The 18,329-nt window shown below is 41.3% G+C and overlaps 1 protein-coding gene across 2 annotated transcripts in view; it reads left to right on the forward strand.

The window, feature by feature from the left end:
• ELAPOR1 (endosome-lysosome associated apoptosis and autophagy regulator 1) overlaps positions 1-16,629 on the forward strand; it is a 38,445-nt gene extending 21,816 nt beyond the window's left edge. Inside the window, exons 17-20 of one of the 2 annotated variants that reach the window (XR_014491925.1) lie at positions 5,592-5,770; positions 7,519-7,684; positions 10,661-10,734; positions 11,122-16,629. Coding sequence is in view for 1 of the 2 variants with exons in the window: in XM_083357798.1 (XP_083213924.1) it covers positions 5,592-5,770; positions 7,519-7,684; positions 11,122-11,190 (414 nt within the window). In the remaining variant the exon portion in view is untranslated. The remainder of the gene's footprint in view (positions 1-5,591; positions 5,771-7,518; positions 7,685-10,660; positions 10,735-11,121) is intronic. The other variant, XM_083357798.1, reaches the window with a different exon arrangement.
• The last annotated feature ends 1,700 nt before the right edge of the window (positions 16,630-18,329 follow it).

Raw genomic sequence — 18,329 nt, forward strand, 5'->3', positions numbered from 1 at the left:
ACAAAATAAAAGCTGTTTTCCACGATGGAGGCACTTCTCCTCCCAATTGAATTGTCCTAAACAATTCTCTTAAAGGTTCCACCATTTCTGACTGTAAATTTTTATAATAGACGGCAGTCAAACCATCTGTTCCTGGTGCTTTACCCACCTTTAATTGCTTAATTGCTAAAATAATTTCTTCATCATTTATCAATTGATTCATCCCTTCCCTTTGTTCTTGTGTAAGAACAGGAATATTAACTTCCTGCAGATATATATCTATATCTAGAATCTTATCTCTATCATACAACTTAGAATAAAAATCAACAAAAGCCTTTTTAATAAGATTCTGCTGATGTACTACTTTACCCTTGTACTCTATTCTATCTACTGTATATTACGTGCCCTTTGTTTCTTCCTTAACAAGTACGCTAACCACCTACCCGGCTTATTGGCATTACAAAAGGTGTTATGTTTAGCATACCGTAAATTAGTTGCCACTTGATCTGCCACCAACATATCAAACTGGCCTCTTAGTAAAGTAATTGCCTCTTTGATCTTCCCATCAGATGGATTCGAGATTAAAGCCTTTTCTTTTCTCTTAATTTCCTCCTCTAATTCTTTTCGCCTAAATTCCAATTTACGTCTGTATTTACCATATTTTCCGGCGTATAAGATGACTTTTTAACCCATGAAAATCTTCTCAAAAGTTGGGGGGTCGTCTTATACGCCGAAAAAAAAACAAATCAGTCGAGCGTCCCTGTTCTTGCAAAGCCGGGCCGCCCCGCGCAACCGAGCTATCTCTGGCGCGGCTCCGGGACACGGCTGGGCGGGAGCGTCGGGCGGCTCTCCCCACGTGAAGGCGGCGCTGCCCGTCGGCTCTTGTCCGTCGCAGAGGAGGCGAAGGCCCGACTGGCCCCACCGGCCCTCCCGCTGCTCCTGCACTTCTCCCGGCCCCCGAGGCGCAGCGTTTCCCGGGCGGCAGGCAGCGCCGGAGGGCAGCCGCCACCCCACCACGGCCGGTGCCCCTCCTGCTTCCCCCCCAGGCCTTGAACTTCTCCCATTCAGCGCAGGGCAGGGCAGCTCCGCCCGCAGCCTCTTTTTCATGTGCCACTTCCCTCTCAGACCTGTTGCTGAGCCGGCGGCTGCTGCTGAGTGTGGGGCTGCTGGCCATCCTGCAGGTGCTGGGCCGTCCTGCCGCTGCCCATGGGGAGGGCCTCGCGCCCGCCGGCACCGGCACCGCTCTCCCCCCCGCGGGGATGCGCTTCCGCCGGGCGGTTCTGGCCGAGACGAGCCAGCAGGCAGCCGCCGTGAGTGCGGCGCTGAGGGGCAGCGGCAGGACGGCCCAGTGCCTGCAGGACGGCCAGCAGCCCCACGCGCAGCAGCAGCCGCCGGCTCAGCAACAGGTCCGAGCGCAGGAGCCGCACCGCCAGGCTGCCCAGGAAAAGCAGCCACACTGAGAGGCTGCACGCCCAGTCCAGCTCCATGAGGGGCAGGGCGGGAAGCCGGCCGGGAAGAGGGACCGGGAGCCCGGGCCGAGCGCGCCTCGGCCGATGGTGAGAGGGAAGCGGCACATGAAAAAGAGGCTGCGGGCGGAGCTGCCCCGCCCTGCGCCGAATGGGAGAAGTTCAAGTCCTGGGGGAGGAAGCAGGAGGGGCCCGGAAAACACCGCGCCTCGGGGGCCGGCAGAAGCGCGGGAGCAGCGGGAGGGCCGGTGGGGCCAGTCGGGCCTTCGCCTTCTCTGCGATGGACAGGGAGGGCAGGGCATGTAAGTATTTTCCGGCGTATAAGACAAAAAACCTTGAAAAACTTCTTAAAAGTAGGGGGTTGTCTTATACGCCGGGTCGTCTTATATGCCGGAAAATACGGTATTATTCAGATATATTCACTCTTCTCATATAAGCTTTACTTGCATCCCAAACCATCTCAATAGAAGTACCCGTATACATATTCATTTTAAAAAATTCTATCATCTGTTTTTTACACTCTTCCACATTTTCCTGATATCTAAACAAATTTTCATTTAGTCGCCAAGACCATCTGTCTCCATTGTCTTTTTCTATTTCCAACCATACTGGACTATGAACAGATATAGTTCTTGGACATATCTTAATCTTCTTAATCCTAGAAAAAAAATCATTGGTAGTTAATACAAAATCAATCCTGGATAGGGATTGATGCCTATCAGAGAAAAAAGTTAAGTCTTTTTCTTGCAAGTTTCTTTCTCTCCAAACATCTCTCAATTCCAAGTCATCCTTCATCTCAAAAAATGATTTAGGCCAGGGGTCAGCAACCTGAAACAGTGAAAGAGCCACTCAGAACCGGTTCCCTCACAAAAGGAAAAACTGGGAGCCGCATAAAATGTGTGCACATGTGCGCAGAACAGGGTTTGACTGAAGAATGGAGCCAAGGCGAGATATGCACCTACCCTGCATATTTGAATTGATTATTTGAACTTTTTTAGTCCCACTTTTTTTTTTGGACTGCACATGGCAGAGGACTGGGAGCCGCAGGAGATGGCTAAAAGAGCCGCATGTGGCTCTGGAGCCGCGGGTTGCAGACCTGTGATTTAGGCAATCTAGCATGACTTGGCGTACTTCAAAAAAAGCCTCTTTTGTACAATTGTATGTCCAAAACGCCATTCCAGTCTCTCATAAAAATACAAGATTTGTAATCCCACTTGCTATGTAATCTTGCTATGTAATAGTTTATAAAATTCTCCTTGCTGTTGATTAGGAGCATATAATCCAACCAAAAGTATTTTCTTGCCTTCTATTAATAATTCTATTAATAATAATTATTAATTATTAATAATAATAATTCTATTAATAATTCAATTATAACATATCTTCCTTGTTTATCTGTTTCAATTAAACTAGCTGTTAAAGTATTCTTGACATAAATAACAACTCCATTTTTCTTGTCAGGAGCAGAGGCAATAAACTGTATACCCAGCCTAGAGTTTATCAAATACTTTTGATCAGCTGCTTGAATATGCGTTTCCTGTAAACAAATAACATCATTTTTAAATTGTTTTAAATAGTGAAATACTTTCTTTCTCTTCTGCGGGGAATTTAGTCCATTAACATTCCAAGTTAGAAGCTTTGTCGCCATCTTTTGCGACCTGAAGCTTTTGGAGCGCCTCTTCCAGAATCACCTGCACTCTCTTCGGTTTCGCTCCTCCCACTGCTTCACTATAAGTAGGTTTTTGAGATGTAATTATGGTTTTCTGTTGTTCTTGCTCTTGTCTCATTCATCTAGTTGCAGCCCGTGTCACTCTTTGATCTCTAACCTCTTCCATTGGTACCGAAATCTGATCCACTCCTGTAGTTTGCTGGGATTCTCTATCCTTCAGCTGAATAACTCCTTCAGCTCCTTGTATACTCCCCTTTCGTGGCTGACGCTCTCCTTCATCCTTCCTCCTTTTAAGTTCCAAAGATGGTGGGGAGCCTGCCTTCAAAATATTAGCATAGAAATCTCGTGCCTGCAAAACTGTGTTAAGACGATATCTTGTGCCTGCGTGCATCACCACCATGCCTACTGGAATCTCCCATCAAAACTGAATATCCCGTTTCCTTAATTCTTCTGCCAAAAAAGCAAATTCTTTTCTTTTCCTTAAAATTCTTGGAGGAATCTCTTTCAGAATTAAAACTTCTTGCTCTGCAACTGTAAATTTGTTATTATAGAAGGCTTGAATAACCTTATTTCTAATTGCTGTCTTCGTAAAATAAACCACCACATCTCTAGGTAACTTTCTTTGTCTTGCAATCCAGGAGTTAACACGAAATATTTTATCTATATCCACCATAATATCTTCTGCTAAACGCCCCAAAACCTGTTCAAGAGCTTGTGACAATACTTCTTTCAAATTTTCCTTAGGATCTTCTTTCAAACCTCTGATTCTCACAGCAAACTCCATTTCGCGAAACTGTATCATTATTACATCATCATCAATCTTTTCCATCACAGTTTCAGCATCCAGCATTTTAGCATCTAGTCTCATGTTATTTTGACTAAGTTCTTCCACTCGGTCATCTAGACGTTCAATACACACTGCCAATCCTTGAAATGCGTATTCTTCTCCTCAATAAGTTCAGCTATTTCTTGGGATTGTATTTTTAAAGTATCCTGTAAATCTTTTATTGTTAAAGCTGGTGCAGGTGCGGGTGCCGCGGGAGGAGGCATCAAAGCCTGTAATGAAGACTGCTGAACTGGTGAAGCACCAGCACTTCTAGGAACTTTTGTTGGTTTGGAAGCCATTTTAACACCACTTAATTCTATTGGGCACTTTCACTTTCCGCACCGCTTGCAACTTTTTCCACAAAATACTCTGAGTTAAAGTTCAGATACTTGCTATTACAGCATTCTCCTGCACAGCTCTGCCTGCATCCAAGTAATCCACAATTCACTATTGATAGCAGGGATGGTTGCAGCATCCTGCTCTGCTCCAAAGCCTTGGAGCAGAGGCGTCCCGGAGTCCGGAGCAAACTCAGGCTTCGGGGGGGCTCACACCCTTCAACCACCAGAGTTTAAACTCTGGCGGTCTAGAGGAGCTGTACCCATGCCTAAGCACTCACCCCCTCCTCTTCTCCCGAGGAGCGGGTTTCTGAGCCGCCAAACAGCTGATTGTTGCTGTTTTTGGTGGCTCTACGGAAAACAGCGGGGCTGACAGCCGAAACGGCTGCCATCAATGGAGCCTTGCCACCCGGAAGCCTGGAAGATTTATCTTTATCTGATTTGATAATAGAGATACCAAAGTGTTACCCTGAGGTAAGATGGGCAGCCAGTAAATTTTATAAATATTTTTTTAAAATAAATAAATGCTGCCAGATATGAGCACCATGCCATACAGTCAGACATGACTGGACAGGGAAACCTTTGTCTTTATTACATTTGAATTAATCTTTTTTCCCCAAAAAAATTGTGTTTGGCACCAAATTCATACGTTTACTATTTTATTAAATAATGACTGTTTATCAGACTAAAGCTATGACAGATCTGCTTTCCTCACTATACAACATTTAAATTTGCATTTAATTGATTACTGGGCTCTGTTAATCATTCAGTAAATATGCATGTAAAAATGAAAGATCCCAAACTGAGAAAGAAAAGAAAAGAAAAATCTGCTGGAAATCCAGACTATGCTTACTTAGAAGGCAAGTGATTTTCACAGAAATGCATAGGAATTCAAATTATAAACCACCTGGGGCAGTCAGCACTGGACTGAAACATGCCTGAGAACAATGAGATAAATGTTCCCGCACACCTGGATGCTGCAAGATAGGAAAGGCTTGCAATACTCTATTTCAGCAGCTATTTCAGTAATAAAGCTCTGATACATGTTCCTAAAGATGTCCTTTCAAGATCCCTGTAGTGTGCAATAGTGGTACAGCCAGTGGTGGGATTCAAATATGTGAAAAGCCGGTTCTCTGTGTGGATGTTGCTTCCGGAAGTCCATTCTGGGCCTGGGCAACAAAAAATTAGCTACCGGTTCTGCCGAAGTAATGCGAACCAGCTGAATCCCACCACTGGGTACAGCTGTCACAATTGACCTTAACTGTGTTACTGCTTATCAGACTGAAGCTATGACAGATCCACTTTCCTCACTACAGCGAACCACCTATGTATGGCGGAAGCCAAAGCTATGTGCCGGAGGCGTCCTGCTTCCAGAAGAACAAGTCAGCATCTGCAAGTCCATGGACTTCTGGCTTAAGGTGGGCATCTCAGCTGGGACTTGTGCTGCTGTCCTGTTGACCGTCATGACTTGCTACTTCTGGAAGAAAAATCAAAAGTAAGTAAATTTCACTCCACTTATCATTAGTTCCTACTGTGACAAGAAATCTTCAGTTTAACGGACTGTTGGGATCAGAGGCCATACTTTTAAACTGAAATTTCATTAAAACAGTAAATAATGTCTTTTATTCATTTCCATTATTTATGTAATGACATATTTATGCAAGAATGACTTTATATCATTGGCATAGAGCATGCAAATGATATAAACTAATAGAAATAGAATAGATATATGGACATCATTTACAGAAGTGATTAACATTCAGATTTAATAACAAATTGTTTGAATAACTTGTCCATTACTTTGTCTTGAAAAACAAAAAGTTCATTGTATCTCAAATCCATTGAACCTAGTTCTGTCATACATAAGGTTTTCTTTATTATGGTACTTTATGCAAAATTCCCATCTCATTCTCTAGTTAATTTTTTGAAACAGGTGACAATTTTGAACAACACTACAGACAATAGCAACAGCTGCAAGTCAGCTTTCAAATGTTAATATTTTGCATAAAGGCCATGTAAAAGTGTGTAAAGTTACATGCATGTTAATTGGTTTTATTTTTTATTTGCTTTTTAACATTTCAGCAATTAGACTTGCATTTAATACAAAGTATTATATGTATTATGTTAGTCTATAAATTGTATAAGGGATGCGGTGGCTCAGTGGGTTAGGATGCTGAGCTTGTCGATCAGAAGATCGGCAGTTTGGCGGGTCGAATCCCGAGTGCCGCGTAGCAGAGTGAGCACCTGTTACTCGTCCTAGCTTCTGCCAACCTAGCAGTTTGAAAGCACGTAAAAATGCAAGTAGAAAAATAGGGACCACTACGGTGGGAAGGTAACAGCGCTCCGTGCGCCTTTGGCGTCTAGTCATGCTGGCCACATGACCACAGAGACGTCCTTAGACAAGCGCTGGCTCTTTGGCTTTGAAACGGAGATGAGCACTGGCCCCTAGAGTCGGAAACGACTAGCACACATGTGTGGGGGAACCTTTACCTTTATGAATTGTTTATATAGTTATTTATTTGAAACAACCTAGAAAATTTGTAACAAATGAATATTGCTTTGTTTCTCAAAAAAAAAGATTTTTTTTAGTAAAGACCCTTTTTAACATCTCTAATATTAACATGTTTGTGTTGCTCTGAAATAGAAAAACCAGCACTATCTTCTCCAGTCTTAGTGCTTTGTGTGGCCTTCATATTACACCTAACCTAGCCATTGCTGAGAATTCTGGTAGTTAAAGTCTGGATGTCAGGAAAATTGCCTGGTTTGAGGAAGGTTAGCTTAGCCTAGTTGAAAAAAAAAACATGTTTAAAAAGAGAAATGGAAAAGATATTGATAGAGTAACTATCAATAAGAGCCTTGGTGGAGCAGTGAGCTAATGCCTCCTTAAGTAACACCAGCTGCCTGCAATTAGTGCAGGTTCGCATCCCACCAGGCTCAAGGTTGACTCAGCCTTCCATCCTTCCGAGGTAGGTAAAATGAGGGCCCAGATTGTTGGGGGCAATTAAGCTGACTTTGTAATAATGCCGCTTGGGGGTGTGTGTGAAAGCCCTAATAAGCAGGCATATACATAGAATGAAGGCTACTGCTAAGCTTGTAAGCCGCCCTGAGTCTTCGGAGAAGGGCGGGATATAAATGGAATTAAAATTAAAACAAAAACAAAAACTCAAGGATGCAAAAGAATCCAAAGTCTGCTTTACAAGTATAATCCTTCCATCTGATTCTTATATGTCTATATCTTTTTAGGTTAGAGTATAAATACTCTAAGCTGGTTATGAATGCTAGTGCCAAGGACGGTGAACTGCCTGCAGCTGACAGTTGTGCCATCATGGAGGGGGAAGATGCAGAGGATGACCTGTTATTCCCAAGCAAGAATTCTCTCTTTGGAAAAATAAAGGCATTCACTTCTAAAGTAAGCTGGGATGGAAAGGGGTGAGGAAGTAGCTTTTATAATTGCCCAGAGTGAAAGTTTGGAGGCCTTTGATTTAGTTCCAATGTTTATTTGACCCTGACAGATGTTTCATCTGTCATGTTTAACTTTTGAGTCCACTCTGAATTACCATTTTCTAAATTCAGCTAATGTATGATTATTCCCGGGATGTGCATATATCTTTTTGTGGAAGCCATTTTTTTTTAAAAAAAATTGTGGCTGTTTGTAATTAATGATCTTGGCTACTACTGTATAGGCTGCATACTGTGTAAGCCTCATGAGTCAACCGAATAGAATTGTTTTGAGTGATTCTTCTCTCCCCTGCCAGTATTTCTGACAGAGATGAGTAGCAAAAGTTAAAAGGGCATTTTCCCATCCATCCCAATAATAAATACGTTGAAGTTTCTAAGATGCAGCAGATCATCACGAATAATAGCTCATATAGATCTGGCAAAATGTTCCAGTGACATCCCTATTGCTCCAGGATAAATCTGTGAATAACAATAAACCTCAAAGCCTCTCCATATTTACTATGTTTCCTATTGCTCAAACTTACATTCTAATTAATGGTAAATTGTTGTTTAATGCTTATTCTCTAATGTGACTATTTGTTTTCCTGTAGGCTTCTCTTAAGTACAGTCAGGCATGGCAGGACTCTGTATGTAGGGCTGTTCTCAGTAAACTAAGAGGAAGAATCTTCCAGGTAGATGGAGATCAAATGTAGATGCATGTAAAAACAGGCCAGCTGACGGAGGGTGTGCCACAATCAAATGTTGCTAGATAGCCCGACAGCACAGTCTGTGATCTCTGGCTGGGACATACAAGACCTATATTGTGGGGAAGGATAGTCTTTGTCTTTTAAAGTTACAGACTCTCTGTCCTTAGAGGTGAATATCACAATCTCTATTTCCTTTTGAGGAAATAGTGCAGACATGTCAAACACAAGGCCCGGGGGCCGGATTCAGCCCGCAAAGTGGTTTCATGCGGCCCGCGAAACCATCCTGGAAACAGTGAGGGAACGGCCCCCACTGCCTTGGCCCTGGCCCAGAGACCCTCCTTCTGCCAGAGACCCTCAGATCTGTCCCACTCCTGCCCAGGCCCCCATAGGCACCCTTGATGCGAACGATGTAGAGCTGGCCATTCCCACCCAGTAGGCCATACGCACTCTAGCCACGCCCACCCAGTAGGCCGTGCCCACCCTGGCCATACCCACCCGGCCCCCTGAGGGCAACCGCAATGTTGATGCGGCCCTCAGTGAAACTGAGTTTGACACCCCTGAAATAGTGTATTTGAAGACATCTAATAGTGCAGTCTTTTCAAACTTACGCTCCAGAAGTATTGAACTACAACCTTCAGAACTCCCAGTAAGCATGGCTGATAACTTGTTAATGCAGCGTAGATGGAAGGGACAGGATGCTGCACAGGAAACTGCAAACTCATATTGCAAGCACAGGATTATATATGTAATCCAGAAAAATTTGTGGAGCCTTGGCCTGTCTCTGGGAGAAGTGACTGCTTGTTAACACTCTCCAGAATAGGACAAATGGGTATTTTATGTTACCTGCTGGCCTTTTGCTAAGATACATCTTAGGTGAATTAGAGCCTGGGCGCTCCACTAACTTTCTGTGAAGCTGGAGAACCAAAGCAGAGCATGAAAAGTGACTCTACAGTAGATGCTTAAATTCCAAGAAGGCAATAAGACATTAGAATTTAATTCTGCAGATGAAAAATCCTCCTCCCCAGTTCTTGAGACTAAAGGGAAACTTGAGTATTTTGGGTTTGCCCCCAATGATGATTCAGCAAAAATATGCACTTAAATATTTAGCAAGACATTTGTGTGCACAGACAAATGTTAACTGCTCATTACCTCAATTTTTCTTCTCATCCATTCTGAGGTAATGACCCTACTCATGGTTATTTCATGGCACAGATAACTGCTCGTGTAAAGCCCTTAGTGCAGTGGTGGGATTCAGCCAGTTCGCACCACTTTGGCAGAACCAGTAGCTAATTTTTTGTTGCCCAGGCCCAGAATCGACTTCCAGAAATGGCATCCACACAGAGAACTGGTTGTTCACATATTTGAATCCCACCACTGCCTTAGTGAGATGAATACTGAAGAAGGGCTTGGCAAAGAGTGGCATTGGTCCTATTGCCTAGCTCCTTTAACCACTGTGTGCAGACATTTAGAAGGTCTTACATTGTTCCCATCCCAGGTGCTTCATTTGAACACCCTGAGATCCATCAGAGTTTGCTTCCACACAAGAATCCTTTAGCACTGCTGAGGACTGTTCCTCTGCAATCCAAGTGTAGGGTTCTCCATTCATATTCATGGGCCATATCTAAATCTTGGTTATTCAGAAATATTATCATTCTGCATTTCCAACAACACGTAGAATTGAAGACCTTTTTTCTTTCAAAAGCAACTTCTGTTAAGCAGTCCTTTGCTTATGTGTTTCCCATTCATAGTCATGCCGGCCACATGACCACGGAGATGTCCTCGGACAAGTGCTGGCTCTTCGGCTTTGAAACGGAGATGAGCACCGGCCCCTAGAGTCGGAAACGACTAGCACGCATGTGCGGGGGACCCTTTACCTTTACCTTTACCTTTTCCCATTCATTTCTCTCCTCAGCAGTTCTAAACTGACTCTTAATTAGTTCCTCTTGCTTTTTATATTTAAAGCAGTTGCTTGCTCCTTTATTTTTATTAGAAAAAAATTGCAGTTGGGATAATTTAAAACAGCAGAAACAGGAACTAAAGACTGAGAATTTAGAAATCAAAACATACCAAAATCTGGGACTGACAACAGCTTCATTTTCATTTGTAAATATTTTTTTTTAAAAAAAAACGTTGTCACTCTCAAGAAAAGGGATTGTGGGAAGTATCCAGTGCTATTCACAAGCAGCTAAACTGTATCTTAACTGCAAGCATCCTCAAATGGACCCTTCTTTGGCCCCCAGTGCACTGATACCTCCCAGTAGAAGGAAAATCATGTGTGGACAGCTGGGGAAGAAACATCAAAAGCAAGTTTCTGGTAAGAATCAGAGAGTCTTCAGTTGCTATTGAATGCTCCTCCCATGTTGGAATATGTTCAGAAGAACATGGAGGCAACTGGTAGAGAAATATTAGACTCACTATTGTGTTGAAACTGCATTTATTGAATTCCCAGCTTGCTTGAGCTTTGGTATGCTGCCTGGGAACTCTGGAAGATATAGTCCCTGTACACCTAAAACACTTGTTTCGCCATAAGTTCTTATGGGAGCCATTCTCATGTTCTGTGAATATAAGGATTGCATTGTTTGCCCTTTCCATGTCAACATTTGGCCTGATTCCTATAAAAATAGGATTCAGAATGATAAAAGTATACAAAATCTTCACGTATTCTGGTTTTATTCACATTTCCCTTTTGTATTATCTTTAGAGAACATCTGATGGTTTTGATTCTGTGCCCTTGAAGACCTCCTCTGGCACCACCGACATGGATCTTTAGAAGTGGTTTGCCTCTCCCATGCCTTTCCTGGAGGATGCTTTGGGAGTTCTCCTTGATTAATACTGGCACTTTGATGAACTTGCCATGTGGCCTTATTGGAATACCTTTTAACTTCAGCTTCTTACTGTACTTTTTTAAGTCAAACATTTTAACGTTTCTCCAAAAACAAACTGTGCCAAATATAATTGTGCTTTTAAAATTATGTGTGGATGTATATGTATATGTTTATTGCATACATTGTGCACTCTTTTGTGTTAAAGAGTCCCCACAAAACATTATTTTCTGCAGTAAAGCTAATGACATTATACACATTTTCTCTTTAATAGCTAAAGAACTGTAAAATTGATTTAAATGTCACTCTGCTAAAACAAACTGCTTCTCTGAGTAAGACCTATTGCACCAAAGGTCTTCATGTTAAGAAGAATGTGTAGAATTGTGCTGTAAAACTTTCTATCTGCTTTTTGTAGCTTGCTACAAACATCCCTCCTAAGGAAGCTACTATAACAACAGTTACATCCAATTTGCCTCTAAAGATTTTACTGTACTGTTGAGGACTCCTCAACAAAGCAGGCTTATCTTTACCCGTCAGGATATCTAGCTATTCTGCAGTTGTTTCTATTTTCAGTCCTTTTATTTTAAAACAACAAAGAAAAAATATCTGCAGTAACCTTTTCCAAGACTTGAAAAATGCTGTTATTTGCCTTGCTATTGACCTTTCAGGAAAAATGCATTGTGGTTAAGGAGTTGTGCTGCTGGTGCACCTATCACAACAGTAGCATATGTGAAGCTCCATGGCCTAATAAGGTTTCTGCCACATTATGCAACTCAATCAGATTAGGATTCCAGATCGCATTCCTAAAGTCTGTGAGTTGTAAACATTATAACAATGACTGCAATGATAAAGAAAAACCTATAGCATAGCAAACCAAAATCAGGGTATTATATATTTGAAAAGTTCTGTATCACATCCAAGGTTAGTGGAATAGCATTTTAAATTCAGATATCCATTTTAAACCCATTCTCACTCTTTGTAGGAAACTACTGAGTCTGCTTAATATTTCAGGCCATTTTCCTGCCTTGATTCCACCCAGAAAAACTTATCCTATAGAACGGATTCCTGTTGTATAAGACTTTTCTGGTTTTCTTGCTTTTTTCCAGTGCCTTCTAAACTTTAAAGAGCTTCTCCAATCTGGCAGGCTTCAAAGATATTGGGTGGCTGAGGAGAATGGGGTTGTAGTTTGACACAGCTGAAAGCCATCGCATTATAGAAACTGACTTAAACAAAGTACTAGGTTTAGGTTTATTCAATTTCTATACCGCCCTTCTCCCGAGGGACTCAGGGCGGTTAACAGGGCATATATAAATAACAGTACAAAAATTAAAAAGAAATTAAACCAATGCCCAATTAAAATACAATGACAAAATAGTAAAAAAAAACCATTAAAAACCCTAATATTCCCCATCAGGCCAGACCAGCTAGTTCAAATAAGTGGGTCTTCAGCCCGCGCCGGAAGGAGCAAAGGTCCGATGCCATCCGGAGCTCAACCGGCAGTTGGTTCCATAATGCCGGAGCACCCACAGAGAAGGCCCTCCCCCTGGGGGCCACCAGTCGACATTCCCTGACCGGAGGCACCCTGAGGAGGCCCTCTCTGTGGGCACGCACAGGGCGGAGGGGAGTTGACGCCGGCAGCAGGTGGTCCTCGAGGTATCCCGGACCCATGCCATGTAAGGACTTAAAGATCATAACCAAAACCTTGAACCTCACCCGGAAGACAACTGGTAACCAATGTAGCTCGCGGAGCAAAGGTGTAACATGGGAGTACCGGGAAACTCCCAAGACAACTCTCGCGGCCACATTCTGTACCAGTTGGAGCCTCCGAGTGGTCTTCAAGGGAAGCCCCATGTAGAGAGCATTGCAGTAGTCCAGGCAATGAATTAGTTTGAATGAATACTTAAGGCCACAAAGGACAATACAGGAGACCTGAAAACAAGGTCTGCTGACATGAGCTTCAATTGTATGCAATAGTGGTGAATATCTGTAGCTCAGGTGTAGGATGAGAGTGAAGGTTCATTCTCCAAGCTTGAGGGTTGGTTTCCGAAAGTTTCGTTACCAGGCTAGGTAACATCTTCAGCAGTGTTTAGTACAGATATGTCAAACACAAGGCCCGGGGGCCGGATCCGGCCCGCGAAGTGGTTTCATGTGGCCCGCGAAGCCATCTTGGAAACAGTGAGGGAACGGCCCCCACTGCCTTGACCCTGGCCCAGAGACCCTCCTTCTGCCAGAGACCCTCAGATCTGTCCCACTCCTGCCCAGGCCTCCATAGGCACCCTTGATGCGAACGATGTAGAGCTGGCCATGCCCACCCAGTAGGCCATACGCACTCTAGCCACGCCCACCCAGTAGGCCATGCCCACCCTGGCCATACCCACCCGGCCTCCTGAGGGCAACCGCAATGCTGATGCAGCCTTCAATTAAATTGAGTTTGACACCCCTGGTTTAGTAGATCACAAGCCTCTCTCTGATGACTCACACCTGGCCCATCACAAGACCCTCACTTGACACTTCCACACCTAAGCCCTTATATAAGTAGAACACTGAGACAGACGTCCACTAAACCTTGCTGAAGATGTTACCTAGCCTGGTAAAGAAACATTTGGAAACCAACCTTCAAGCTTGGAGAATGAACCTTCACCCCCTTCAACTGTATGTTAGATGTGTTTATGAGTATTAACACAGTGAAAATGGCCCAAAATAACATGAATATTTTGAGTTCAGGTACTTTTTTGTAATTTTACCTCCATGTTATTCTCTCTCAGAATTTTTCAGAGCAACTACTCGCAGCTAGAGATTATTTCCTCCATTATACTTGGGAAGGGTTAACAATTTGGGCTTTGGGATTCAGGCAACATCTAATAACTGGCAATTGTCAAGTTAAAATTGACTGATTTTGTTGCTTTGTTTGTTTTGGCAGGTTAGAATAACCTTGAGGGTAGAATGTGCAAAAACCAAATTCAGTTTTTGACAGTATACTTCTCTACCTCAGAAATAATTCCCATTGAGTTCAATAGGGCTTTCCTCCAAGTAAAAAATCTCCCTTAGATTCCTCTGAATGTCCAAATACTCTATTTATAGAGTAAAAAGAATGCAGTACTTTTTCAAATATGTAAAGCACCCCATAGTATAGATTGCTATCCACGTTCCACTTTAATCATATCTTGAAAGTTGTAATGATTTTAACAGTCCATTTTTTTTAATGTTTAACCAAGCCTTCCCATTCAAATGCTTTTTAGATGTATTGGAACCACAGTCACTATCACTCCTAGCCTGTAAAGCAGGATGTTTCTGCTGACAGTAATGGGAGTTGCATTCTACCACATTTGAGGGATATAATTTTTGGGAAACTTGGTTTAAGCCATTTTTTGCCAAAGCAGTTAGCAGAAATTGTTGCTCTTACATGAAAAGGACTATTATATGGTTTAAAATGGATTATATTTATTGGGATATAGCTATATTAGTTCAAGAGAGATAAACAATATTACTTTAAAATGAGACAAGTTAAATGCTTTTACTCTATAAATAGCCTTTTAAGTACTAATGCATGATAAAACTGAAAAATACTATAATCCTAAAGATCAGCATACTTCGCAGTTAAAAGGCCTAATAGCTTTTGCTATGACAGTAATTGAAAAAAATTGAGACTGTGACAGCCTTTTAGAAATGATATAGAGATGAGAAGGGCAGAAATTGCTCTGAGACTATAGTTATCTATTGTGCTTTCCTACCCTGTAGGAAACTGTACAACCAGATCTGCATGCATCAATTGTTAGTTGCAATAATTTGAAACATTCTATACAATTTACAATATGTAAAGTAAATGTAGCATCTATTATGGCTTGCCAGTTGTTTGATAACGTATGTAGTACAATCATGTCTTGGATCACCCAAAGGACACATATGGTAGGACAAATTCATTTTATGGGGTAGTTACAAATCTTGCAAGCCAGAGTGATTGTCAGCATAATAACATTGACTACAAAGTGTCCTGTAATGGAAGGCTGCCATAGTACTTTGACTGGTTTTCACCAACTGGACTTTAGTTATTTAAACAATAGATAAAAGCAACTCTTGTCTAGTATTACCAAATCAATTTGGCATCGAGTTCCTGATTCTTTTCTAACTGCCTATGTTAGAGAATATTCTGACTTATTTATAATAACATCAAAGTATTCTGGAACAGACAAGATCGTTTTTTTAAAATATATATAGTTTGAACAAACTAGTACTGAGAAAAGCATCAGGTTTTTTTTTAAAAAAAAAATTCCTATCTTTTCCATACAAAAGTGCTTGCCTGAGGATAGGAAGGTTATGCTCATGTAATACAGTAAGATGTTATGGGACAAATTTATCAGTGGTCATGAGAGTAACTTAGAGTTTCTTGTTGTTCAGGACAGGAAAATTTCTTTTTAGTTTCAAATGAAGCTCACAGGCATAAAGAAAGGTAGGGCAGGTATTTGGCTAGATCAGGCATGACAAACTCGCGACATCACGCAACATATTGCAGCTTTTTTCCCATTGCCAGCAATGGGATGGGCGCAGTTTCAGTATGATGCATCCGGCCCGTGGGCCAGCAGTTTGACATGCCTGGGCTAGATATAATACAGTATAAAAAGGTAAAGGTTCCCCCACACATGCGTGCTAGTCGTTTCCGACTCTAGGGGCCGGTGCTCATCTCCATTTCAAAGCCGAAGAGCCAGCGTTTGTCCGAGGACATCTCCGTGGTCATGTGGCCAGCATGACTAGATGCCAAAGGCGCACGGAACGCTGTTACCTTCCCACCATAGTGGTCCCTATTTTTCTACTTGCATTTTTACGTGCTTTCAAACTGCTAGCTTGGCAGAAGCTGGGACAAGTAACAGGCGCTCACTCTGCTACGTGGCACTCGGGATTCGACCCGCCAAACTGCTGACTGCCGACATTCTGATCGACAAGTTCAGCATCCTAACCCACTGAGCAGTAAAAAAGTGGGCCCATATGCCCCAATGAAGTTTCTCCTATCCAACTTCAAAATGCCTATGATAGTTTCATCCTGTTTCTTTTTAAAAGAAAGACCACTTAAATTCAAACAGTATTCGAAACACAACAACTGATGTACTAAAAACCATCACTTGTATTAAAACAGATGGTGACAGAAGTGCAGTGTTCTAATCAATTCAAGAGAGAGGCTCTGGTGCATAAGGGAATGTAGACACAGCACTAGTGTAGGACTTCTTAAAGCAGAATTGCTTACATTGTGTGGCTGCGGGAAAAGCTTTTGGATAACTGCTTTAATGAATCATGGAGAGGTGGTAGATCTGTTATATCTGCTTATTTCAGAGCATCACTTCTAAATAATTTCAGAATCTTAAATTTAACATTCATATTATCAACATCATCGAAACATAATGGGGACAGGGCTGTAAAGCTATTCTCAAAAATTATGTATTTATTACATTTCTAAATGATATGACATTGTCTTCTCAGTTTAGAAAATTAGATGTGTTATGAAAGTAATCTTTTTTTTTTTGAAAAAAATAAAAGCCAAAAACTAACTTTGTAGGAAGCTTAGCGATAGCAGCAGTCCAAACAGAATTGCACACTTGAAGCTTTCCTTTGGATTTGTGTATGCAACATAACATAGTCGATCACATTCAGTGATAGTATTTTGCTGAATATGTGTTTTAATATAAGGAGGAAAAAAGTCTTGGTTATCAGTAGCCATTAAATATATGAATGGTTCATTTATAATAAATATAATACCAAATCAGAATTTGTAAACATTAATTGTGGTTTGTTGAGCAAACCATTGATGTATACTAAATGCTAAGCCATACTAGATGCAGCCACACATCATATAAGCAAAAATAAATAAATCATATTATGGCTTTTCTACTATGTGTAAAACAAGCCATTGAATTACTCCATAGCAGAGCAGTGAGCAATAGGAATGTTCTTTTTCAGAAGTATGGAAATGGATTGAAGAGCAGCCATACTTCTTAAGATTCAGATGCCCTTTTCTTATATTTTTCTAGTATTTTCTCAAAAGATACTAATGCTAGAGTGTTGTCCACTGGTTAAGTATATTTATTCTTACTTAATGTTACCTATTGTATAGCATCTAGATTTTCTGATATGTCATCTATGAGAATGTGGCCCAACTGTAAGTCACGTTTGTAAATTTCATTCATGTAAGACAGGAAAAGTACTTTTGTCTATTTAATAGCATAACAGCATTACTGTTTGTATTGTTGTGATGTATTATGCTGAGGGGATTTTTGCTTTCACAACATTTTGTACATGTTTGGGGTTTTTGGAAGAAAGTGTAATCTTTTTAATATATGATTAATAATATGTCAGATATTTTATTATTCCAATACTAATCTTCAAGGACTTTTCAGAGCTTGGATGAATCCTAAAAATGCTATTCAGGGACTACAATATGATACATTTCTTAAAAATATGACAACTTTTGCAATGCTGTATAAAATTGATTTAATTACGCTTATAAACCTGTGGGGGAGCTTTTCAGCCTTGTGATGATAAACTGAAGCTTATTTTGTTCTATATGCATAATGGGCTGGGTTCTATTTATAAGGTCAATACAATTTTGTAATTTATGGAGAGAACATTGCATGTGGATTTTTGATTAAGGACTAATGTACATTTATGACTTTTGATGTGGGCTTTCAGCTTTTGTTGTTCATTTTAGATGAACTGAAAAAAAGAGAGACCAAGAAAAGCTTCTGGTTTCTATTTAATCATCTTTTATAATAACATTGTTTAGTATTCAAGCTACAGAAAACAGAACAGGAGCTGCCCTGCACCTACAATCCTACCTAACAATGGGTCTGTAGGATCTCAGGTTTCTCTAGGCCTATTTAATGAAGATGCCATGGCTAGGGCCTTTTATTTACAAAGTGCATCTGTTATTCCACAGCTCTGATCAACCCAACTTGAAGATAACTTGAGAACAACTAGGAGCAAAAAGACAAAACCAAAACATAGAAGACATACTTTGACTCCACTATTCTCCAATTTGCTGGCCCAAAGGTGCTTTTTGCAAACAAAGCCAACTGGACTTTCTTGGATAAAAAGAATCATG

Source organism: Vipera ursinii (assembly GCF_947247035.1).
Source record: "Vipera ursinii genome assembly, chromosome: 3".
Lineage (NCBI taxonomy): Eukaryota > Metazoa > Chordata > Lepidosauria > Squamata > Viperidae > Vipera > Vipera ursinii.